This window comes from Dasypus novemcinctus, chromosome 6 (genome assembly GCF_030445035.2).
Source record: "Dasypus novemcinctus isolate mDasNov1 chromosome 6, mDasNov1.1.hap2, whole genome shotgun sequence".
NCBI lineage: Eukaryota > Metazoa > Chordata > Mammalia > Cingulata > Dasypodidae > Dasypus > Dasypus novemcinctus.
The window spans coordinates 38,634,671-38,659,807 of NC_080678.1; the positions used below are offsets into that span (position 1 = coordinate 38,634,671).

Genomic DNA, 25,137 nt, shown 5'->3' on the forward strand with positions numbered 1-25,137 from the left:
GCGATAATGGTGGGGGTGGGGATGGGCTGATGCCCGCATGGCCCTGGACTTGGGCTCAGAGGATTTGGGTGCAAGAGGCTGTCGTGTCCCCTCCCTGCGGGGCATGGAGCTGCGGCCTGCGAGGACAATGCACTGCCTCTGTGTCTGGGCTGCCGGTGCCTCTGGGTGTGCCTGTGTGTTTGTGGACTGTGGGTCGCAAGCCCTTTCCTGCCCCCCTCCGACCTTCTATGTCCCCGATCAAAATAAGGTGGGAAAGCTACAAACCAACCAACCAACATAAAACCAACCCAACAAAAGAGGGCGGAGACGGCATGGGGTTTCGTGCCTGGAATTTGGGCCTGGCAAGGGGCAAGGCCAGGCCCTCTGTGTCCACACATCAAAGCAGGGAGGGGTGGAAGGGCTCGCTTTGATGCCCGCAGCTCTCCCAGAAGGGCAGGTCAGGCCCAGCTCCAACCAGATGGATCCTGTCTGGGGGGGCGGGGGCTGAGGCAGAGCCCAGGTCGGGGTCTCCGTGGGGCCCGTGGATCTTTGCATCCCCCTGTGTGTGCCCAGGGATGCATTGCTGTGGCTTGGGGGCCTCTGTGTTTGTGTATCCGCATGCATGCATGTCACCACATTGGAGGTTTTGATGTCTGCGTGACTCTATATAACCAGAAAAAGCTGACCCTTACCGCGGCTTCCCCTGTGCTGGGCACTTTATGTGACTTACCTCCTGCTAGCCTCATCCAACCCTATGGGACAGGTGGTCAGAGAAGAGATGGAGATTGAGGCTCAGAGAAGATAAGTTACTAGCTAAAGGTCACACAGCTTGTAGGTGGAGATGCAGGATTGGAACCCACACTAGCACTACCATGTGGGTGGGGGTGGAGACAGAGGGGCCAGGGAAGTTTTTTGCCCTTCTCTTTCTGCTGAATCAGGTTTTTCTGTTCTAGGTGGAAAGACGAAGGTGTTACAAATAGAACACGGGTGGAGAAGGATATTGCTCTCCTTCGTCTTCAGACTGGACCTGGGGCAACTGGAGGCCCCAGGCTGGTGGCCCCTGAAGGACCCTCTTCAGGGGCTCCCCAGCAGGTGCCCCTAGGGTAGAGAGCAGGATGAGGGGGGACCAGCCAAGGAGGTGTCTGCCCCTGGATGTCCACTGCAGCCTCCTCAAGGTGCATCCTGACAAACAGCCCAAGGTGTGGGGGCTGGGGACAGGGAGGCTGGGAGGGGCAGCTCTGGGGGCTGCCTGGAACCTGTCTTATATATTAGACACTGCTGCCTGATGTGGCTGAGGTGCCTTTTTAATGGCAGCCAGCTGGGTGCAGGGTGCCTGCTCTAACCATACACGCACATTCTGCAAATTCTAACTTCAGCATTATTTTCAAAGTCTTGAAACAAAATAGTTTGATTGGCTTCAAAATCCCTTATCTTCATCATCATGAGAATTTTGGTTGCATTTCTTTGTGAAAATGAAGGAGGAAAGTAGAGTCTTTAAATAGTGTTCAAATAATTGTACATTTTTGAATGGTAGTAAAGATTAATTTTTAATTTATCACCTATGTGGGCAAAGTTTTTTTGTGGGTGGTGTTTATCAAACATTTGGAGAGATCATCATTAAAGAGGCTTTTTTTTTTTAAGATTTATTTATTTTTATTTCTTTCTCTCCCTTTCCCCCCCGTTGTCTGCTCTCTGTGTCCATTTGCTGTGTGTTCATCTGTGTCTGCTTGCATTCTTATCATGCGGCACTGGGAAACTGTGTTGCTTTTTTTGTTGTGTCATGTTGCTGTGTCAGCTTTCTGTGTGTGCGGTGCCACTCCTGGGCGGGCTGCGCTTCTTTTGCATGGGGTGGCTGTCCTTGCTGGGTGCACTCATTGTACGTGGGGCACCCCTACGTGGGGGACACTCCTGCGTGGCACAGCACTCCTTTTGCGTGGCAGGACTACGGGTGGGCCAGCTCACCACATGGGTCAGGAGGCCCTGGGTCTTGAACCCTGGACCCTCCATATGGTAGGCGGACACTCCATCAGTTGAGCCACAACTGCTTGCCCGTAAAAGAGGCTTGCGTAGGAATTGCCCATGGTCCTTTCTGATATTAAAAAAGTTGTGCTCACAGAGCAAAGCTCAAGTTTTCATTTTAAAAAGTCTGGGAGCTTTCAGTGGGGTGTTTTATACAAATTGAGTATTAAATAGCTTTCCTAGTAATTTGCATTTTATTTTTCTTACCATAATTATACAAGATTAAGACAATAATTTTATTTTGGTACAGATATCTCCAAATCCCCCTCTTGCCCCAGTGTCATGAACCGAAGTTATCATTGTCTCCCCAGTGTGATATGAAGAAGGCTGGGGAGCTCTGCCTCTGACGGGGAGGGGACCTGGCCTCACTGTTAGTGACCCCAGAAAGCACCCACCGCTGCATGGGAAGACACGGTCCCCTTAACTGGAGCTGTCCCCTTCCTGGAATGCCATCTCCCCACGTGCTGCTATACAAGTTCTCTTCCAGGTCCAGCGTATTTGCTTAGGATCTTATTCACTGAACGGTCCCATTTGTCTTAGCAAGAAGCCGGGCCACAGAGTGGTTAAGAACAGCCTGACAGTGACCTGGGTTCAAGCCCCAACGCTGCCTCATCCTAGCCAGGGACCTGGGGCAAGTAATTTACCCTCTGGGCCTCAGTCTTCCCATCTGTGAAAAGGGGAGGATCCTACAGCCTCCGTCTCAGGTCGTGGGCAGGATTCAATGAGATAGTGCAGGAGGAGTTCAGCACAAGCCAAGCAAACAAGTAAGCTCTCAGGGAGTGGTCGTGAAAATATAGTGGTGGGGGAGTGGATGTGGCGCCAGCGGTTGAACGCCTGCTTCCCACATGGGAGGTCCTGGGTTCGGTCCCTGGTGCCTCTTAAGAACAAATAAACAACAAGCACATCGGCTCAGGGTTGCCGATGTGGTTCAGTGGCTGAATTCCAGATTCCCACATACGAGGTCCCAGGCTCATTCCCTGGCCCTGGTACTGTAGATGAATGAATGAATAATAATAATAATAAAAATAAAATATATATAGTGTTAGGAGTAATCATCTCTGCTCCCGAGCTTTAGTAGAGCACTTGGAAAATCCGTATCAGTGTTCCATGGCAGCTGTAACAAGTTTCCACAAATGTAGTGGCTTAAAACAGCACAGATTTATCCTCTTACAGTTCTGCAGGGCAAAAACTCAGAACGGGTCATACTTGGCTAAAATCAAGACAGGCTGTGCTCCTTCTGGAGGCGTAGGGGGGAATCTATTTCCTTGCCTCTTTCAGTTGCAGAGGCTGTCCCCGTTCCTTGACTCGTGGCCCCGCATCACTCCAACCTCTGCTTCTGTCCTCACGTCTCCTTCTCTGGCACTGATGGGATCATCTCCTCAAGAACCTTACTTTAATCCCGCCAGCAAAGCCCCTCAGCCGTGTACGGTGGCGTCCGCAGGCTGTGGCGACCAGGACGTGGACACCTTTGGGGCCGTTACTCTGGCGCTCGGTCGTGCATTCGTGGCATTCTGTGTCTTCTCCCCTCTCCTGGGTGACGGCTGGAGCGTGGCACCGCCTGTCAAGAGAAAGCAGATGCCACAGCCCCCTCGGCGAACCCACCCGCAGCCACCTCTGTGGGAGGCGCGCCAGCCCCGTTGCCGCCTGCCCGTGGGAGTGAGGTCCCAGCACCCACTCCGTGTGCTGGGGTCCCCTCCGACCTGGAGGAGTTAAGGGTGTCATGAAAAGCAGCATGCAAAGGGGGCCCCGGGAAAGGGGCGCTGTGCCTTTAGGAAAATGCCCAATTTGCGTAGGAGCGCCTGGTGTGTGGTACTCGAGTGGGCACTGCCCCCACCCAGCAGCTGTCTGGAGCACCCCGAGGGCAAGGTAGCGGAGGGGGCAGGAGCCAACCGCAAGACGTGACTGCCAGCACAGCCGAGGCCTCTGGGCTGTGCCATCAGAGGGACAACGTCTTCACCGGAGGACAGAGGCCTACCCCTTCTTCGGTGGCCAGACCGTATCAGGGGGAGTAGAGTGTGGCAAAGGCAGTGATGCTCGCCAAATATCCCATTCGCTTCCTTTCGGTTCCCAGCCTCAGTTCGGGGTAGATCCAGGGCCACGTGATGGAGTTCAGGTTAATGGAGCGCGTGGAAGTGACGTAAGCCACACCTGGGTCTGGCCCAGCTGCCCCCACCCCTGCCCGGATTCCCTGTTCTTTCTCCTCCCCTGCCTTGCTGCCCCTGGAAGCCGCTGCCCGTTCACCCTCAGCACTCACCCCTCCAGGCCAAGGGCTGCTCACCGAGAAGTCCTGCGATTCTCTGCCTGAGGGTCTTTTCCCTCCCCCTGGCCCTGGGATCATATTCCTTTGGGATTACATTTTGCCCAAAGCTAGCCAGGGTTGCACAAAGTGCCCCGACCAATGACAGACGTTCATCTTCCTCGTTCTTGGGTGGGCTTCGTGGGGCATGTCCTCTCTGGTCCCTCCAAGGTTCCCCGTGGGATTGGGCTCCCCTTGCCCACGGTGATAACTGCCGCACTCCTGCACACTTGACTGGCGTCATCCTCTTCCTGTCTCACGTCCCCTGTTCCCTATTGGTGTTCGCCGGGATGACTTCCATGTAAACTACTTGCACGCACACCCTTCTCCCAGGATGGGCTTCTGGGAATACCGGGTGTATTGGTGGCAGCATCACAAGGTGGTGGAACCGCTGCCAGCTGGGTCCCCGGATGGCTGTACGGAGCAGAGTCTCATCAGGCACCGCTCGAGGGCAAAAGATATTTCTGATGTATTAGCCACTGACATTTTGGTTTGATTTTGACTGCATTTTATTTTCACAGCCCAGCCTAACTCCACTAGTGCCGTGGCGTCGGCTGCACGCATCCCATTGACATCCAGCAGCACCCAGAGCCCGCGCCACCTCCTCAACACCCACAGTCTGCTGCTTCCTGCGTCTCTGCCTGCGTCTGAGCACTCACTGCCTTCTCCAGTTCCCACTGCCCGGCTCCCCTCATCAGGCGTTCCCAGGCCTCGGCGGTGAGAGCCCTGAAGAGTGGAGCCTGATGAAATCACTCTCTCCTCCGTTCCCTGCAGGGGCTGTGTCCTCCACCCTGAGCAAGGCCTCCACGCCCGCGAGAGCCGCCTGCCTCGCTGCCTCCCTGGGGCCCCTCCCTGCTCCCCGACCTCCAACAGGACAGACCCCTCCCCTCCTTGGGACCTGTGCACACGCTGTTTCTTCTAGAAGGCTTTCCCTTCTCTTCACCTGGGGAATTCCGGCTCGTCCTTCAGATCTCGGCTTGTGGGCACCTCTTCGGGGAGCCTCCTGAACCCGCAGCTTGCCTGCACCAGTCGGTACGAGCTTTCGTGGCCCCCAAAGGACTCCCCCCCCCTTCACAGCCCTGATCACAACTTTATTTTGGGGGTGTGCTTATTTAATATCCAGGGCCTCCTCTAGACCATAAAGATCAAATGTCCGCATCTCTTTTGTTCACTACCATGTTCCCGATGCCTCACGCAGTCTGCTTGGTGCATAGTTGATGCTCATGTAACAAATGCTGACTTAATGAAGACAAGAAAGGGCATGAGGGACTGAGGGGGAGAAGGAAGTGAGCTTGGACCTAGGGCAATTTGGGGGGAGGCAAGAATTCAGGTACAGGTAGAAAACAGTGGGAAGCAGATGTGGCTCGAGTGATAACGACTGCTGCCTACCACATAGGAGGACCCTGGTTTGATCCCTGGGGTCTCCCGGTAATTAAAAAAAAAAAAAAAAAGAGAAAACGTGTCCACGCGGCGAGCTGAGTGCCCACGTGGTGAGCTGAGGGCCTGTGCGAGTGCCTGTGTGGTGAGTCAATGCCCTCGTGAGTGCCCAAGTGGCGAACCAGAGCCCACGCAAGTGAGTCACGCAGCAAGATGATGAGGAACAAAAGAGAGACAAAGGGAGAGTCAAAGGGAAGTGCAGCAGAGACCAGGAACTGAGGTGGTGCAACTGACAGGGAACCTCTCTCCACATCAGAGGTCCCCAGGATTGAATCCAGGTGAATCCTAGAAGAGAAAGATGAGAAGACAAAAAGAGAAATAGATACAGAAGATCACACAGGGAATGGACATAGACAGAAAAAAAAACAGCAGAGGGGAGGGGAGAAAACGAAAATGAAAAAAAACCCAGCAGGAGTTGCCATTCTGTTCTGGGCTTCCCTCTGGGACTGGCTCTCCAAGAAGAGTGGGGATGGCTGAAGGACGGCTCCTTCTTTATGGGGGAGGGCAGGTGGGTGGAAGGTTGAGCGGCAAGGGCTGGGGATTTTAAAGCTTGCAGCTGTGGCAGCCGCTGCCCGCAGCCCAAAGTCCTCTCTGCTCCGCCACCACTTGCCCCAGGGCCACCTCCATCACTCTTTAGCCTCTCAGGGACATCCTCCCTGTCCCCCAGCCCCTCCCGCCTCTCTCTGCCACAGCTGGTCAAGCAGGGCAAGAAGTCCTTAAATTTGGCCTCAGAGTGGTGGGTGGGGCTGCGGCCTCAGCTTCGAGCTCCTTCACTTTCCCTGAGGCCTGGGAGGTGGAAGCCTGCTGGCGGGGACACCACCCCTCTTCTCCGCCTAGTAGCCCTTGGGGTCTAGATGCGGGAAGGGCATGCGGGGCCTCCCCATAGCAGTACCACCAGCTGAGGCAGGCTCCAGACCTTTCCTTTATAACTGTGTGAGGCAGGCGCCTGGGGATTTCCATGATTTCTACAAAAGCCCACCCATCTGCTTGGCCGGGGTCGCCTCCCTGGGTGAGCAGTCCCCGGCCATGGGCAGTTGCCAGCAGCCAGCGATTTTCCCTCAGTCTTCCTCCTCCTGGATCGCTTTGAAACTTTGGATTAGTTGCTCATTCTTTCCTCACCTTAAAATTCCCCCCTCCCTGGCTTGCTCTGCATTCTGCACTCTGCCTCTCTGATCACTCCTGTTGATCTCCTTTGCTGCCTCCTCTTCCTTCTCCAAAGCTCTGAAGGCCTTGGGCCTTCTCTTTTCACTAAGCTTCTCTCTTTCTCTCTCTCTCGATGACCCCATTCATTACTGCAGCTTCAGGCATCACCTCCACGTCCTTCAAGACCCACTCAGAAGGCACCTCTGCCATGAAGCCTTCCCTGATCTATCAGCTGGGAGCCATTATTGATCTCACTGAATCCCAGTGGCACTTGGCTCACCCTGTTGTAGCATTTCCACCCTTTGCTTTGGAGTGTAATTATTTCTGTACCCATCTTTGTCCCCCACCCACCAGGCAGTGAGCCCTTGGAGGGAAGGGGCAGGTGGTCTGTATATTCTCTGTTCCCTGACCGCTAGCACAGTGCTTTCTATGCAGTAGGTGCTTAATAGTGCTCATTTTCAGAAGGCAAGATTATTGCCTGCAGCTGATTGGACTTCGGTTAGATGTGGCTTCCTTCCAGCCCAAAGTGGGGTCCTTAAGCCTCTTTTCCCCAGGCTGGGAGCTCATGGGTGCTGACTGGGCCATGCAGTCCCACCCAGTCGATGGTACCACTTTGCCTCCACCTGCCCCACCTCAGGGCCATGGCAGCTGTTTGCATGGCCTGGCTGCAGCGGGGGAGGTTGAGCGGCAGCGCTGCCTGGTCTCACAGGCCCCCAAGGCAAGAGCCCAGGAGAGCCTCCATGGCCTCGTGGAGGTGGCTGGGCTCCAGGGCCCCAAGACCAGGAAAGCACAGACTGAGCCTGCGCAGCACGCTTGTGGCCTCCATCTGCACTGTTGGAGGCCAACGCAGGATGTGTGTGTCCACGTGAGCAGGCGCTGTGGTGAGTGAGTCAGCAGGGTGGGGCAGACACTCAGAGGAACTCCAAGGCCTCATCTGTCCCCAGATCCTTCCTGCTCCGGCTGCCAGAGATTGAGTGGCAATCTTCCCAGCAGATTTAACTCTGGTGTTTTGGGGGTTTTCCTCCTTAAGCTAGACCCCACCCCTATACTTAGTCCAGAGATTTTAGGAGGTACCAGTGTTTGTACCCAGGACCTGATGGGAAGCAGGTGCTTGACCACGGATTGACATCCACTCCTCAAGGAGAAAGTTTTTTTTTTTAGGAGGTACTGGGGATCAAACCTGGGACCTTGTACATGGGAAGCAGGTGCTCAACCACTCGAGCTACATCCGCTCCCCCAGAGGTTCTTAAACATGGACTTACGGGTTCCCTGGGGGGCTTGCTAAGCATGGGTAGGTGTCAAGGTCTGGCCCCTCACCCTGATTTGGCAGATCTGGTCCTTAGATCACAACTGGGGGAGGGCATTCTCACTAAGGTGCCAACTTAAGGGATGATCCCTGGACACTGTTGGAGAGAGATTTTGCTGAGTTCAGGGGCCAGGCTGAAGGTGGGGAAGGTGATGAGTAGAGAGGTGAGAGAGGCAGCACCTACCGGCTGGGGGCCACAGCCAAGGTCTGTGGGAGCCAGTGAAGGCTGGGAGGAGAGAGGAGCTGGGCCAGGCAGGGCTGCTCAGCCTCGGCTGGCTGGAAACACAATTGGTGGGGCCTGGGAAGACGGGAGCTGGGAAGATGAGCACCTTGACATTCAAAACCAGCAAACAACCCCCAAAAGGACAGTATACAACTATCGATCTGCAGCAACCAGCAAGAGGCACTAACTAGCACTTTGGAAAGGAGCTCAAGAAGTAGAGGTGTCTTTTTTTTTTTTAATTAGAGAAGTTGTAGGTTTACAGAAAGATCATGCAGAAAACACAGAGTTCCTATATACCTGCCCCCATTTTAACAATTTGCATTAGGGTGGTACCTTTGTTACAACTGATGAGAGAATATTATAAGTGCACTATTAGCTATAGCCCGCAGTTTACATTAAGTTTCATTGTTTGTGTTGTATAGTCCTATGGTTTAGTTTAAAAAATTTTTAGTCTCACAACATATATACCACTTAAAACTTCCCCTTTTAACCACATTCAGATATATAATTCAGGGTGGTAATGACATTCACAATGTTGTGTTACCATCACCACTATACATAACCAAAACTTTTCCCTCATCCCAAACAGAAACTCTGTACCAATTAAGAATACCCCCCATACCTTACCCTTACCCTGGCCTCTGGTAATCTGTAGTTTCTGACTCTATTCGTGTCTGGCATATTTCTCTCATCATGTCATGTCTTCAGGGTTCATTCATGTTGTCACATGTATCAGGACTTTGTGTTTACCCAGCCACATTTGCACGGCTGAATGATATTCCACTGTACGTATATACCACCTTTTGTCTATCCATTCATCTCTTGATAGTCCCTTGGGTTGCTCCCACCTTTTGGCAATAGTGAATAATGCCGCTGTGACCATGATTGTGCAAATATCTGTTCAAGTCCCTGCTTTCAATTCTTTCAGGTATGTATGTAGAATAAGTGGGATTGTTGGGTCATGCTATACTTAACTTTTTGAGGAAATGCCAAACTGTTTTCCACATCAACAAGGAGAGTTTGATAGATCTTACTAAGCTAACCTTGGTAAAAGCTGCGGGAACCCAACCAGAGCATTGAAAACAAATACACAAACAAAATTATCTAGAGGGTAGTGCAGGACAGGCTCCAGAGCCAGACCTCCGGAGATCAAATTCTAGCTCTTACATTTAAGTGAGCTTGGGCAACTCAACCTCTTTATGCCTCAGTTTTCTCTTCTAAAAAAAACGAGGCTACTGATCATCTCTACTTCCTAAGGGTATCATGAGGATTAGATGACTTAATATATGTAAAGAAGTTAGAACAATGCCTGGCATATAGTTGGCACCACAGGAGCATTGCTGCTATTGTTATCATTATTTACTTGGAATCCAGGTCTCTAGGACCCAGAACCTGCTGCAGATCTATTTAGACTCTTGCTGCTCTAAGTGTTGTCCACTGACCAGAAGCATCAGTATCTCCTGGGAGCTTATTAGAAATGCAGAGTCTCAGAGGGTTCTGGATGCCCTGAATCGGGAGTTCATTAAAGTCTGTGCCACATTGCTTTAGGGTACGGGGTGGCCACACCCAGAAACGAGTTGAAAAATTGTATTCTTTGGGGAAGTAGGCCAACTGGGTTAGGCCATCCTGCCTTTTGGTCCCCACACACTGGAAACTCCCCAGATCCCAGTCAGTGTGGGTTTTTCACATGGGGACACTGCCAGTGTCAGGCTTAATGGGTGCCCTACACGTTGGTATGTTGGGCCAGCCTGGTGCTTGGGGCGGCCACCAGGGCACGGTGGCTGAGGCCGCCCCCCCAGAGCGCAGGGGGTGACGAGAGGTCGAGGGGCGGCTTGCTGGCATACCAGGTGCTCAGGAGGCGGTCTACCTGCTCCCTGCTGGAGATGGCACGCAGGTGGGCCTTCCCGCTGCCACCATCCAGACCTTCTGCCGGTTCCAGCAACTCAGGGGGCTTGGCGTCCCTGAGGCCCACTGTGTCGTGGCGCAGCCCTCTTGCCCGCATCTCGCTCTGCATGCTGGCGAAGAAGTGCAGCACGCAGCGGTGCGCAAAGTCCCGTGCGTGCTCACAGCACGTCTCGTCGAAGAGCTTCTGCTCCAAGTCCACGTAGTTGCTCCAGTACCTGCGCTGCAGGAGGACCCTCTGGTCGAAGCAGGGCCTCAGACAGCGGGCCAGGAAGGCCACGACAATGAGCAGCAGCGTGATACTCCAGCCGATGGCCTGTGGGACGGGGAGGCACGAGGTTGGGAGAGGTTGCTGTTTGATGTGGCAAGGATGCTTTCAAGTCCCTCCCATTATTTATCTCTCCTACTACACTTCTTCAGCTCTATCCATCTGCCCATCGAATCATCCATCTTCCCCACCATCTTCTCATCTGTCCCTCTATCCATCCTCCCAGCCATTCAATTCCAACCTTCTTTTCACTCACCCACTCATTCATCCTTTCATCTGACTTTCTATCCATCATCTTCCTATCCAGCCGTCCTTCCATCATTCATCCTCCTCTCCATCTTCCTGTCCAGTCACGTTCCCATATGCTTATCCTTTCCACCACTTATCTATCAAATGATTCATCACCTATCCACCCATCCACCCATCCTTCCTCCTGTTCATCCATCCATCCATCAGCCATCCTCTCATTATTTTATCCAGTCCTTCATCCATCCTTACGTCTGTTTATCTACCCATCGTCCCATCAATCCATCCATCCATCCTATATTTTGAGGGAGGCACTGTGCTAGGTACTGGGGACTCAATTTTTGCTCCCACAGAACTTACACTTTAGTCGGGGAGACAGACGATTACATAGGTGATGACTGGCTAAGTGCCATAGTGGGGGAAGTATGGGGGGTCATGGGCATCCAGAGGAGGGATAACCAACCTGAACTTGAGGGCTCAGGAAAGACAGTGACATTTAATCTGAGCCTTGAAGGATGAGTAACAGTTACAAAGGGTATCAGCAGGGGCTAGTGTTCCAGGCTGTGGAAAGGTGAAGCAGTTCTCTGGGGCAGGAGCCCATACCTGGCAGACTCCTCTCTCTCCTCTCTACCCATCCAAAGCTACAGTGTCTTCAAGCCTGGCCTGAGACGTACAGCAATTTTGTGGACCTGGAGCAGAGAAGTCACTCCTTTAAACCCTAAATGGAAGCCTTTGAATCTTTATCATTTGTAGTTGTGGTCCCACGATTTACAAAGCTCTTTCATTTGGCTTCTCGCAGGATTCCTTCATCCCCCTGAAATTGTAGGTGGGTATTTTGCACATTATGTACCCACGGAACAAAAAAAACCAAACAACTTGCTAGACTTGACATGACTGGTCACTTACTGGCTGAGTCAGGATTCAAACCCTTGTCTGGCTGGAAATTCCGTGCTCTTTCCACCCAACTAGTGAGAGCAGAGCATTTAAGCCTGCAGGCACTATCAACGTGGAGAGCAGAACTCCCTTTATTTTTCAGGAGAAACTGAGGCCCAGATGGGGAAGTGATTTGGCCAAGGCCACAGTCTGGGCCAGAATCAAGTGTGTCCTGTGCACTGGTCATCCTCCCATGGTGCCACGGGCCTGATTTCCCCTGGGAGAGGTTGTGACTGTATTTATTGTATGTAGCTCTGGTGTGGTGCCCGTTAGTGGTCACACAAATTCTTGCCAGTGGACAGAGCCCGGAGCTGGGGCACTGGGCGTTGTGGTGATGGAAGCTGGAGCCAGGGCTGGAGCTGGGCTTTGCCCCTACGTAATGGAGTTGGTGACCTGTGGGAAGGCACCTGGGGAGGATGTGCCTTGTAGGGAGATGGTTAAGCAGGTCTGGAGTAATGACCTGCCTCGTAAGCTGTACGACTTTGGCCTTCTGAACTAAGTGCTCAGAACCTCAGTTTCCTCCCCTGCAAAATGGGGCGGTAATGATGTACCCACCTCATAGGGTGGTTCTGAGAATTAAGTGGAGTAATGCATATGAAATGCTTAACAGGTGCCTGGTGCATAATTGTTCAATAAACAGTTTTTATTCTTTCTGAAGGGTGGAAGGAACAGGGTGGGGAGCAGAACAGAGCAGTAGAGATCTGTTCTCTTTGGTGCTGTCCTGCCACCCGGCCTCTTGGGAGTGAGTCAGTGTTGATGGGGAGAGGCCACTTCCTAAGGCCCAGCACTTTTCTTTTCGTGGATCACGTTCCTTTTCCTCCCTTCTCCCCCACCAACCATCAGCCACTTGGTTATCTCCGGTAGCGGGGAGGGTCCTCAGGAAATCATCCACACTCCCTCCCCTCTCCCCCCTCTTTGGCAGGGCTGGAGGAAGCAGTTGGGGTCAGGGATTGAGGAAAAGGGAGACCACCCCCGGCCTCGGGCCTTGACCTGAGACAATGACAGGAATCCCAACAGTGCCCACGGTCCAAGTTACCTGTGACAGGCACCGCAGGTAGCGAGACACTGCCTTTCGGGCAGGGCTGTCTCTGACCAGCTCATCCTCCTTGCAGGGCACCTTGACCAGGAAGAGCTGCACCTGGCTGGGGGTCATGTTGGCAAAGTCCAGAAACTTGTCGGGGTCCACAGAGCTGCTAAAGGCACAAACGAAGCACTTCCCGTCAAGGAGGGCCAGCAGGATCCAGACCAGGGGGGCGGCCAGCGCTCGCTGCAGCACAGAGGAGCACATGTACCTGGGAGCGGAGGGAGGAGGGGGTCAGGGGGCAGTGAGAATGCAGCTGCAGCAGGGAGGCTGTGGGGCGATGCAAGAATGGACTTCCCTCAGAGGAGGGCTGGGAAACACCAGTCTGGGAATGCATCAGAGCAAGGGTCGCAGCCCCCCACGGTCCCTGTCTCCACTGGGAGGGGGCAGAGGGCAAGGAGGGCTGGGCCGCTGGGCCCGTGGCCTCTTCCTCCCCTAGGCCCTGGTGGCAGGTGCCGTCTCAGGCGGTGGGGAATGGTTCCTGGCAGCTGGGAGGCCTCCTGCCTCGAGCCCCTGTGTCTTCGGAGCATTCTCCACAAGAGAGGGCTGTGCTGGAAGGGCTGGGCGTTAACAACCCCCAGCCAACCTCCAACCCAAGAGGGACAGGACCTGGTGGGTGCCCGGCTTCCTGGACCCTTGGTGGACAATTGTGAGGGGCGCTCTACGCCCTCCCTCAGAGGCTCCCCACAAGGATTGAGCCCCAGGTGCCCAGAGCAGTAACCTACACATCAGCCCCTCCTTTGCAGATGAAGGCAGCTCTGCCCAATAACCCTCCCGAAGGCAGCCCCTCCCACCCCGGCACCCGGAGCCCTCCCTCTGCTGGCCAGCTCTGCCCTGCTAGAGGCCCAGGTTGGGTGCTGGGCGTGGGACAGGAGCGCACTGGAGCTGCCCCCACCGGATCTCAGAAGAGAAGGCAAAGGGCACACCCGGAGCATGTGACCCACCCTGCCTGGCTGGCTCGCACCCCTGTGGAGCACCAACCAGAGGCTTTGGGCGTGGGACCCAGGTGCTGTTTCTAACTTGGGCTGTATGCAAAATGTAAGATGGTACCTGCTGGGCGGGTGAGAGAGAGAGAGTGTAACTCACCCAGGGTGCATTATAAATAGGCTGTAGGCAGTGGTGTCTCCAGCAGGTTCTATGGAGAGCCATGTGGTCAGCAACCACTGTGGAACTGGGGGACTTATTGTGTAGGTACAATACATAAGTTTGAGAAAACCTCAATTGTCCTTATCGAAGAATAGGCGAGGGGAGATCACGTGTGAACGAATGCCTGCCAGCCACTCCTGCCTCTGCCCACAGATCTAAAGATACGTTTCCCAAAACACTTAGGGCAGCTCCTCAGGCTTGGGCTGTGTAGTCAGCCCTTGTTTGCCTCCCAGTGGTGCCACTTCGTAGCTGTGGGAACTCAGCCAAATTACTAACCCTCTCTGTGCCTCGAGTCCAATAAAAGAGCAGACTCGGGTGGAGATGCGCATTCATAAAGCACCACAGAGCTTGGCACAAGGTCGGTGCTCAGTGTTGGCTGCTGAGCTCCGCGATGGGTCAACTACGTCCACTGATTTTGACAGAGAGCACGGCTTCACTCTAGGCTGAGGACACAGGGGGGCCAAGAGACGAGTCCTGGCCCTCGGGGGGCAGCCAGTGCTCAGATCACTGCCTCTCACTACATGAAGCACATGGCCGCGCGGGCGTGGGATGGCCCTGCCTGTGTGTGCTGAGTTAGTAATATAATCACGGCCAGCGTGACAGCCTGACCTGCTAGCTTTCAGGATCCGGTAACATTCAAGTGCCACAGCCCGGCCGCGGACGGACGATGAGTGGCAGGAAGAGACATATCTCTTCAGAGTGGGGATTGGCGGAGGGGGGGGGTGTCTCTGTGAGCTGACGAGGCCCAGGGGAAGTGGGGGGCACACCTGGTCATGCTTGTGGGGGGGGTGCGTTTGGGAGGGATCCCCTGACAGTGCCCGGGAGGGGTGGTGAGGCTTTGGGGGGTGCACCTGGCAGTGCCCCTGGGGGGGTGGTGGGGGCGGGTAGCCGGGTGGTATGGGACCGCACCTGACGATGCCTGGATCCTTCCTCCGGTGCCCCACGGGTCGGCGCCACTCTTCCACCATGACCACAGACTGCCGGTTGACCAGAAGGCCGCAGAGGAACAGGGCCAGCGGGGGCGTGAGCAGCAGGCCCAGGCCGTAGAGGGCATTGTAGTGCGCGAGGCAGGGGCAGTTGAAGTCGAAGGAGGAGTACAGCTTGACCGTGCCCATGGCCAGCAGCAGGCTGATGCCGTTCATCACCGACTCGGAACTGGACTGCAGGTGCTGGAAGAGCATGCGCAATTTATCCATGGCGCTGGCCCGGGCGGCTGGGTGGGCAGCGTTGGGCGAGGGCCGTGGGGCTCAGCCACCTCCCTGGCCAGTGCCAGGCCCCGCTCCTGGGCGAACCTGGGGTCCACAGGAGGGTCTTCCTTCTCTTTCGAGGCCTGAGGGGGCAAGGCCTCCGGAGTCCAGCCCAGGACGGAAGGCAGGGACAGAAGCCCTTCCCCAAGGCCTCCCTGCCAGCCTGACTGTCCCCAAGGCCACTCCCCTCCTCTCTAGGGGATGAGTCACCACCCGGTGACCAGCCATCCCAAAGCACCTTCAGGCACACGCACGCCACCCTGCCACCCCACCCCTCCCCAGCCCGTTCCCTCCTCCCACCAGGGACAAGGCAAATTCTGGGTGTGGTCAAGCAGACACTGGTGGGAGCCAGGGGAGATTGTTCTAGTCTTGGTCAAAAACAAAACTTGACTCAACCTTACCCTGGGAGATTTCATGTTGGCTTTCAGTTGCAAAGAAGGAGAAGGGGCTCCCGACCCTACCGGAAGGCTTCCTGGAAGTGGAGGCCCATGAGAAGTGACCGGGGCTGTGGACCGGGAAGGTCTTCTAGGCAGGGGCTGCTGCACCCACACAGGCGTGGAGGTGAGAAGCCAGCAGTTTGGGGGTGCTGGAGCGTTAAGTGTCAGATGGGAGTGCTGGGTGAGGGGGCTTGGGGGCTCGGTGATGCCCTCCAGGTCTGGCCACCACCTGGTCCAGGTCTCCCTAAAGTCAGCTTCCTCCATCACTTCTCTGCTCAGGTGTGACCAGGGTCCCTGTATTAGTCAGCCAAAGGGGCGCTGATGCAAAACCGAAATTGGTTGGTTTTTATAAAGGGCATTTATTTGGGGCAGGAGCTTACAGATATCAGGCCATAAAGCATAAGCTACTTCCCTCAGCAAAGTCTATTTGGAGCAAGATGGCTGCCGACGTCTGCGAGGGCTCAGGCTTCCTGGGTTCCTACATTCTTGGGTCTTGCTTTTCTGTGGCTTCAAGGTTCCTTTCTTCCTGGGGCTGGCTCCTCTTTCCTCCGTGAGCTTACTTCCCAGGGCTCCAGTTTACGTCTTCGGCATCAAACTGAAGCAGGCTAGTAAGGTAGGGAATAGCCGGACCTGGAACCTGGCAGCGTCCACGTGGACATCTGCACCCCCAAGATGGCTGCTGGAGGAACCCCACCCCTGGGATTCTGCGACCCAGAACAAAGACTTCTTCCTGGGAACCAGGAAAAGTCTCGGATGTTCTCTAGGAACTTTATCATTGGGTCCTCACTAAGGAATTGATGAGCGGGGTAATCAACCCAAACAGCAAACAACTGGAACCCCCTCCCCTTCCATTAGCAAAGGGGTGGAATAATTAGCAATTTAAAAGCAAACTGCAAGGCTTGAGCTCTCTCTCTTGCCTTACTCTCTTGCTTGTGGACTTGTGCTGTCCTCTGTGCACTGCTGTTGCCATTTTCCCTCTGCCATGTGGCCACACAAGTAACCCTGGGGACTTATAATCTATAATGGGGGAATTGTGGCTTGTAAATCAGCCCTCTTCATCCCTTTTCATCCCCTTCCTCACTACCTGGGACCCCTGCTCTGTTATTTCCTGTTGTTTTCTCCCATTTCTCTTCCCTCCCTACCTGAATAAATTACTGGCCTAATTCATCTGACGTGCTCTTGAAATTCATTTCTTTAGCATAGTCAAATAACCTAGATAGAATCCAGTAACAAAACTCCAAAATCAAAACTCCAACATTACAAGCCCTCAGCTTTGTTCTTTACCATGCCTATTATCATAACTCAATCATGCCCAGGTACAGCTCAGATTACAAGCATAATCCAATATTTCTTTTTGGAGTTCATGAATTATATCAAACTGGTACAGTCCCCGAACCTCTTTAACTTGATGTCCACATGGTAACTTCCCCCCTCCGCAGCTTTGCTCTCACCTTCCTCCCTGCTGAAAACCAGGGATCTCCCCTGCCGCCCTCCTCAGAGGCAGCTCCTCGCAGCCCCTGCGCCAAGCTGTCCCTGGTGACTTCTGGTGGAGGCTTTCACTCCCCTTCAGCCCTTGAAAAGCCTGTTCCAACCCTTCACAGTTGTGTGGAGTTGATCTCCCAAATGGACTGCCCCTGGTCTACAAGACAGGGCCCCTGACTTGCTGCTCTTTGTTCACCAGCCCAGCGTCCAGCCCAGCGTCCAGCCCAGCGCCAGCAAACGTTTGTTCTCCCTGGCGCTGATGCTCAGACCCCCTTTATTTGTCTCTCCTTCCGTCTTCTCCCTGCTGGCCTTGGACCACTCCCTGCCTTCTCTGTCCCTTTCCCCTCTCTTTCCCATCTGCCTGTCTCTAACTCTTCTTTCTGTGTATATATATCCCTGTGTGTCCCTCGCTGTGAATTTGTCTCTCTGTCTCCTCTCTGGATCTTTCTGTCTCTGGCCCTCTCTCCAGGAGGCTGGTTCCTTCTGTCTCCATCTCCCTCACCTGCCCATGCCATAGGCCTTCTGCCTTACTGACCCCACATCCTGACATTGGCGGCCCGGCTTGGGGTCACAGGGGGCTGGCCTCAGGCCTGGAGGATGGGCTGGGAGGGCCTGAGTACCCACACTTTACCCCGGTCTTCAGCACTCCGGCTGACCCAGGGGGCCCCTTGAGTGAAGGCCTGGGATGGCCCTGAGCCCCTGAGCCCTTCTATGTCTGACCATGGCCAGCTTGAGCCCCAAGGAATGTCCTTCATTAAATTCATGCATCAGCTCTGGGTGCTCAGACCTGGGGTCCTCAGATCAGGACTGCAGTGTCCCACCAAGCCCTGGAGCCCACGAGGCCCTCTGTCCTCCAAGCCCAGCTCCCACCCTCCCACCTCCACGGGGCTCTCCCTCATTACTGCAGAATCACTGACTGTCCTTTCTTCCCTACGCTCAGACAACTGTCAGGAAACAGAAATAGCTCTGTGTTTTCCTGACCAAACATACCATAATTAAAAATTCAAAAGTAAGAACGAGCACGTCATTCCAACTCCCCGTCTCTGCACTGGCGTGTGTCCCTCCAGGCTCATCCCAGGGCCTCCCTGGCCCAGGCTGGCTGGCGTGCCTGACATTCCTTGGGAGAATTGCGAACCGCTGCTAACTAACCACTGGGTGCCGCTACTCACCCAGGAGTACCAGGGATGCCCGTGTGGGAGGCAGCTCTAGTGCTGCTCTGAGCACTGCCCTTGTGACTTTGATTTGGAGCACGTCTGTGAAAGCACCGTCCATTCTCTTACCACCGAGACGGGTCCCGCTGATGTGTGGCCACACCGGTCTCTCACCGTATCTCAGCTTCAGCTTCAGTGAAGGATGGCAGGCCAGCTGCTTGGGAAACCCTGGGACCGCTTCATGAATTTTGTGCAGGTCACTTAGCCCATATGTTGTCAGGCGACCTGAAATAGGTCTGCAAATTTAATAGTTATCTGTTCAGTCTGGACCTCTGATGAGGTAATAGATAGAAACATGTGGGGTGATTTATCAATTTTATTTTACATAATTAGTGTGTAATTAGGGCTTAATGGAGGATTAAATATGCAAGGGTTTTATTAGAGAAAATGCCCGTGTGGGGGGAAAAGGGGAGGGAGTTGGAAAAGGCTAGGAGAGCCATCAGCTGGCAATGCAAATCTGCCTGTGAGTGCAGGAGAGAGGAAGGAAAGGGTGGGTGGGTTCACCCTGTATTGCCGTGCAAGGGGAGGAAGGCTCAGCAAGGCCGCTGGGGTCCTTGGGCCAAAGTCAGCCACAGAGGAGTCTCCTGTCTCCCGGGACAGGCCTGCCTAGGGACTCCTGCCCCCAGCAGTGGCCGGGGGCCATCCACAGGAAGCATGCCTCGGTGCAAACAGGGAGAGAAATTTTAGAGTCCTGGGGCCCTGGGTCAGTTATCTTCCCTGCAGTTAGAGGGCTGCAGGAGAGCAGGTGTAGCTCAGTGGTTGAGTGCCTACTCCATTTGTTCAAGGTCCTGGGTTCAAGCCCTAGAAAAATCTAAAAATTAAAAAAAAGAGAGAAGAGAAGGAAAAAGAAGAAAGAAAAAAGGTCTGTGGCTTGCGTTCTTGTGGCACCACAATTAGGATCATACAGGGTGAAAAAGTGGAAGACTGCTTTTTCCCACCTGATACATATGGACAGTTTTCCTTTCACTACATAAAACTCTACATCATTCCATTTAAAAATTGCATAGTAAAGTAGAATGTATGAAATATCATTATTTATCTATTTTCCCATTGATGGACATTTATGTGGTTTCTAATTTCTTGCTACTATGTACACAGTTGCAACTTGCAATGAAACATCCTTTTACATTCACCTTTATCTGCTTTTTGTCGTATTATTGATTTTATTCAAACGTTTCCAAAGTTTACACTCTCTATCCAGCAGACAACAGCCCCTCCCCCATGTCCCCCTCCCCACCATGTCCCCCCCCTACCCCCACCCCCGTGCACCTGCTACATGCCAGCAAAGAAAGACCTGGTCCCTGCCTTCAAGGAACTCGCGGTCTCCTGAGGAAGGCAGACCCCTGGACAAAGAAGGACGTCATGTTTATTTGACCCACGGTTTCTTGCTTGTCTCCTCTGCTCCTCCATAAGAGCGGAAGCCCTGTTTTGTTTCCTACGCATCACCTAGAGGAGCTCATGAACACAGAGGGCCAGCGGCAAGTGCTTGTGGGGCGGGGGAGCCCACGTGGGGGGCGTCTGTCCCGGGTCTGGAAGGAGGGCAGGGAGGGGCAGGAGGTGAGAAACCCTGCAAGCCCCTTTCCTTCTCATTCCCCTCATGTGGCCGACGGCAAAGACCCCCACGCTCCTTTGGTGATGCAGACTCCAAAGAGGCTGGACGGCTCTGAGATGCGACAGCATGGAGTGACAGAGCCAGGAAGGAAGCCGGGGTCCTCGTTCTGTGCCTGTCAGCCTCGGTGCCCCACAGGCTCCAGCAGAAAACGGAAGTGCCCGGGCTAGGCCCTGTCTTGACGCTGGGCTGGGAGGGCCGAGAGCAGCCAACTTTCTTCTAACCTCTGGGAGGGCTGGGCAGCCTGAGGGACCCCAGCCTTCAGAATAAACACAGCTTTGGGAGAGATAACACATGGAAGCAAACTGGGTCCAGGTCTCTCCCAGGCCACCCTTTCCCCAGCTCCAGCCTCTGAGAAGGGAGGCAGAGCCCCTGCAGCTCTCATTGCCATGGACTTCTGGAAGAGAGCAGTGTGCTGTGTGGCAGCTCCTGGGACGTCTTAGGTTTTCATTGGGAAACACCTCAGCAAAGAAAAAGAAAGAAGGAAGCCCACTGCAGCCCAAACAGAATTTTGCCTCTCAGATTGAGGAGGTGACTTTGAATTGAAACTTTTTCCCCCATATTTTCTAAATTATATTCTTTTATAGTAATAATTACATTTTTTTCCCCAATAAAAGTCATAAAGCATACATACTGGAGAAGCTCAAAGGGACAGAGTGAAATGTGGGGTGTCCCATTTTGTTGCCTGGAGCCTGGCTCTCCTGAACTAGGAGAGGGAGAAATAGAGGAAAGACTAAAAAGAGACACCTTTTATTCATGTGTGGGGGAGACTGTTAACTAGCAGATCTGCCGCATGATAATGGCTTGCACCAGACTTTTTCAAGCCCCCATCCTACCTTGATGACGTGCAGGTATGTTCTTCAAGGCCTTTTAATTCTGGGAGAATTTGTTTTTGATACTTTATCTCTCAGACTAGCTGTGGGTTTATGGGAGAATTACACAGGAAGTCCAGAGTTCCCATATTAACCTTGGGACCATTTTTTAAATTCACATTTTTAATGATGATAAAAATTTTAAAAATCAGTTTTAGACTTGTGTTAACTTTCATTTAGACGATGTTGATAAAAGAAGACTTTGGTTTCCTTGTTTATTTTCTTGAATTGGGGCCTTGCAGATATGTTCTTGTGGATCTTCCACATTTTTTTTTTTTTTCCTTTAAAAGGAGTCTGGACGTTGAGAAACGACTACCATTCTTGGAGCTGCTGTTATTGAGAGGGACCCTTAGGACTGGATACCCTGTATGGCAGAAACACACTGGAGCTCCTATGTGAATGGGTGTGTGTGCTACATTGTGTCCAGCAGAGCAGGCGTGCCCTCTGTCTCTGCTACTCTGATGACAGAGGCCCCCACGGGATCCTGGTGACTTCTGGCCTTTCTCTGGCAGCCCCATGGGAAAGCAATGGGGCACTTATGTGGGCCCCGCTCTGCTGTTTATGTAGAGCCAAGTGGTCTCCAAAGAGCCAGAAAGAGGGTGAAAAAAAAGGGGGATTGTTTAACAAATGACACTGGGTAAATGGATAACCACGTGGGAAAAATGTAAACTGAATCCCTTCACTCATTCTTTACACTAGGATAAATTCCAGATGGCTCGAAGATTTAAACATAAAAATTAAAATCATAGAAATTCCACAAGACAATATAGGTGAATTTATTTATAACCAGAGTCTAAGGAAGGCTTTTGTGAGCAGAGCTAGCTGCGAAGAAGATGGATGAAGTAGGCCTCACTGAAAATTAGAAACTTCTGTAGGCAAAAATACCAATAAGCGAAAGAAAAACACACTGTAAAAAAAGGATTTTAGACATATATGTTACACAAAGACCTATTGTCCTTAATTTGCTGAGGGCTCATTATAATTAATAAAAAAGATGGACAATACTATAGAAAAATGGGCATGCAAAAGACTTTTCACAGAAAAAGAATCAAAGCCAAAATCATGCAAAGATGCTAATCCTAATAATTAAATATGAATCCCAACAATGAGGCACCTTTTATTTACTTATTTTTTTTTAAATTTTTTTATTTTTTAAAGATTTATTTTTATTTCTCTCCTCCAACCCTCCCCACCCAGTTGTCAGTTCTCCGTGTCTATTTGCTGTGTGTTCTTTGCCCGCTTCTGTTGTTGTCAGCGGCATGGGAATCTGTGTCTCTTTTTGTTGCATCATCTTGCTGCATCAGTTCTCTGTGTGTGAGGCGCCATTCCTGGGCAGGCTGCACTTTCTTTTGCGCTGGGCGGCTCTCCTTACGGGGCACACTCCTTGCGCGTGGGACCCCCCTACGCGGGGACACCCCTGCGTGGCAGGGCACTCCTTGCACGCATCAGCACTGCACGTGGACCAGCTCCACACGGGTCAAGGAGGCCCGGGGTTTGAACCACGGACCTCCCATGTGGTAGACGGACGCCCTAACCACTGGGCCAAGTCCGCTTCTAAGGCACCTTTTAAGACCCAGCAAGTTGTTAAAAATTAAAAGATTAAGAATACCCAATGTTGGAATACAAATTTGTAGTTTTTAAAAAAGAATAATTTGGCAATATCACCCCCAAATTTAAATATGTATACCCTTTGACCTAGTAATTATATAACTCTGAATTTGCTAATGGTTTGTAGAAGTAGCCTAGACAAATGAGGAAGGATGTTCATTATAGCTTTGTTTGCAATAGCAACAAAACTGAAAAAGCAAAACAGAGATTTAATTTCACCAATAGGGGTCTGTTTAAATAAATTATGGCACAGTCATAAAACAGGATCAGTGCAGACCTGATTAAAAGAATGAAGCAAATCCATGTGCATTCATATGAAGAGGCCTCTAGTAGATTCTGATAAGCTTAAAAAGCATGAATAATTGCCTCTAAGTAAAAATATATGCATATGTAAAAATACTGGTAAATTTTTGTTGATGTGAAGGAGTGGGTTGAGGGGAGTAGGGGGTATATGAGGACCTCATATTTTGAATATAACATTGAAAAAAAATAGAGGAAAAAATCGGTAAATTCATACAATTTTTGACAGAAGTATACACAAGAAACTATAGACAGTTATTGCCATCAGGTGATCAAAGGATAGGAAACTTTTACTTTCCATTTTATACCTTTCTGTGAGTTTTTGTCTTTTTGAGCGATGTGTATATATGACTTTTATTTTAAAAGATCATGAGAAGTTATCTGGTTTTATGGATTTTAAAATATGCTTTCATATGTAAATAAAGAAATGTTATTTTTAAAAAATAGGATTAAAATATTGTGGCTGATGCAAACCCCTACTATTCTTCCTCACTTAAATTTTCACTCTTTGCCCTACAGGATACAGAATGTGGAACAATTTCCCTGGTTCACTACATGTGTCTAAATCCTTTTCTCAGAAGAAGAAACAGGTAAGCGTGGATTTTATACTATGAATGTCTCTCTCTCTGTCTGTCTCTTTTTCTTAAAACAAAAACCAAAAGCCAGCCATGACTAATGCGCTATTGCGGTGGGCTTTCTGACCAAGCTGAAATGAAGTCGTTTCCATGCTCTGCTGGGGGGGCTGGTTTTCTGGTCTGGCAGGGTAGCACCCAGGGCTGCATTTTAGGCAAACCCAGGGCCTTGCGGCAGGTGGGTGTGCTTTGGTGGGAGGGGAGCACCCAGCTGGCTCTTCTGAACTCTTCTGCTCTGCAAGCACACCTGCCACCTGCGTCAAAGTGACTTCGGGCCCCCCTTTCCCCTGTCGCCCAGGTGCACAGACTCAGGAGTGGAAAGCGAGTTTTGAGACCCCCAGTGTGTAGATGGGAGCTCACGAGGGGGGGGTGGGCTGGGCCTGGAGGGGGAAGTCGGGGTGCTTGGAGGACCAGGCCAGGAAGCACCTCTGCAGCGGAAACACACCCACACAGTGTCAGACGTTTCCTGGGCATCTGCGGAGGGCCAGGTGCCGTGCTGGTGCTGGGCACACACAGGTGCCCGGGGCAGGTGGCCAGGCGCAGCCAGCTCAAGTTTGGGGAGATTCCCCCCTCAGTCCTGGGAGTCTCCCCTGGTGGGTTTGACCTTTCTTGGTCCAGCCACTGTGATGGGAAAGAATGCGTCCTCTGCCCAGAGCCAGTCTCAGGATGGAAAATGAGAAAGCCGGGCCATCGTGCCCGGAGGGTAACAGCTCAGCGGCTGAAGGTGAGCGCCAGGTTCCTCAGGGACAAGTTTTCTACAACGAAGTAGCTAACGGGCTGCAAGGACAGACGCGGAAGGAGGGGATTCTAATGGAGGAGCTCTAGTGCCACCTAGTGGTGGACAGGGGGAAACAGCAGCGGGAAGGGCAGGCGACGGGAGCGGAGGGGACGCAGGACTTTCCTCTCTGAGAGAAGACTTCCCACAAACCCCCCTGCTAGGTGGAGGGGCACGCCTGAGGCGACTCCAGGTGAAGGTCAGAGCCCGGGAAGCGCCTGTGAGACCCCTCCTGGGGGAGGTGGGTAGGAGTGAATCGCCCAGCGGTAACGGGAGATGTTCCCGGTTCTGGGCGGCGGCAGGAAGGCGTTTGAAGTGGGTTAAGGCTGTTGGCTGATTGGCGATGGGCCACTTGACGTCTACTTTTCTTTTAACTTTTTGCCCTGAAGGCGTTTTAAATTTTTATGTAGTCATGTTGATCATATTGATCATCCTTTATCCTCTATGTTTCTCTGGCCTTTTTTTTTTTTTTTTAATTTATTTTATTTGTCCCCAGCACCCCCTTGTTTGAGCTCGCTGTCTGCTCTCTGCGTCTGTTCGTTGTGTGCTCTCTTCTTCTTAGGAGGCGCCGTGAACAGAACCTGGGACCTCCCATGCGGTGGGCACGTGCCCAGCTGCCTGAGCCACCTCCCTTCCCCTCTCTTTTTAACATTCTTGGAAGGGCTTTCCTGCCCAGGAAAGGTCATTTTAAATGTCTTATGAAAGAAAAAGGACACTGAGGCATTACAAGCAATTTCCTTTGGTTTGTTTAAACCTGCTTTGGGCTCATTAGTGGCTGTGTGCTCCTTTGCTTTCAGAGAGCCGGGCCAACGCCCCTGGGATTCGTAAGGGTCTCTGAGCCAGGAACTCAGTGAGGAGGGCGACTCTGCCACAGGTGGAGGACTCCCGTCCTGGGAGGAGCATCGCACTGCAGGGACTTGGACTCGGACCATCTGGGGACTGAACCCCAGGGTCTCACTTCCCAGCTCCAAGGCATGTGGCTTCG

The 25,137-nt window shown here is 52.5% G+C and overlaps 1 protein-coding gene across 1 annotated transcript; it reads right to left on the reverse strand.

Moving 5' to 3' along the window:
- Positions 1 to 10,126: 10,126 nt before the first annotated feature.
- On the reverse strand, positions 10,127 to 15,343 carry CALHM3 (calcium homeostasis modulator 3). The gene is made up of 3 exons (XM_004473991.3): positions 14,889 to 15,343; positions 12,789 to 13,044; positions 10,127 to 10,621 (listed from the first exon to the last, which is right to left on the reverse strand). The coding sequence occupies exons 1-3, from the start codon at positions 15,173 to 15,175 to the stop codon at positions 10,127 to 10,129; spliced, it is 1,038 nt and encodes a 345-aa protein (XP_004474048.1). The 5' UTR covers positions 15,176 to 15,343.
- Positions 15,344 to 25,137: the final 9,794 nt, after the last annotated feature.

Excerpts from the sequence above, each read along its gene's own strand:
- CALHM3 (XM_004473991.3), bottom strand. The coding sequence starts at position 15,175 with ATGGATAAATTGCGCATGCTCTTCCAGCACCTGCAGTCCAGTTCCGAG. Across the intron at positions 13,045-14,888 it reads AAGGATCCAGGCATCGTCAG|GTACATGTGCTCCTCTGTGC; the intron begins GTGCGGTCCCAT and ends CTCCGCTCCCAG. Across the intron at positions 10,622-12,788 it reads ACCTGCGGTGCCTGTCACAG|GCCATCGGCTGGAGTATCAC; the intron begins GTAACTTGGACC and ends CCCGTCCCACAG.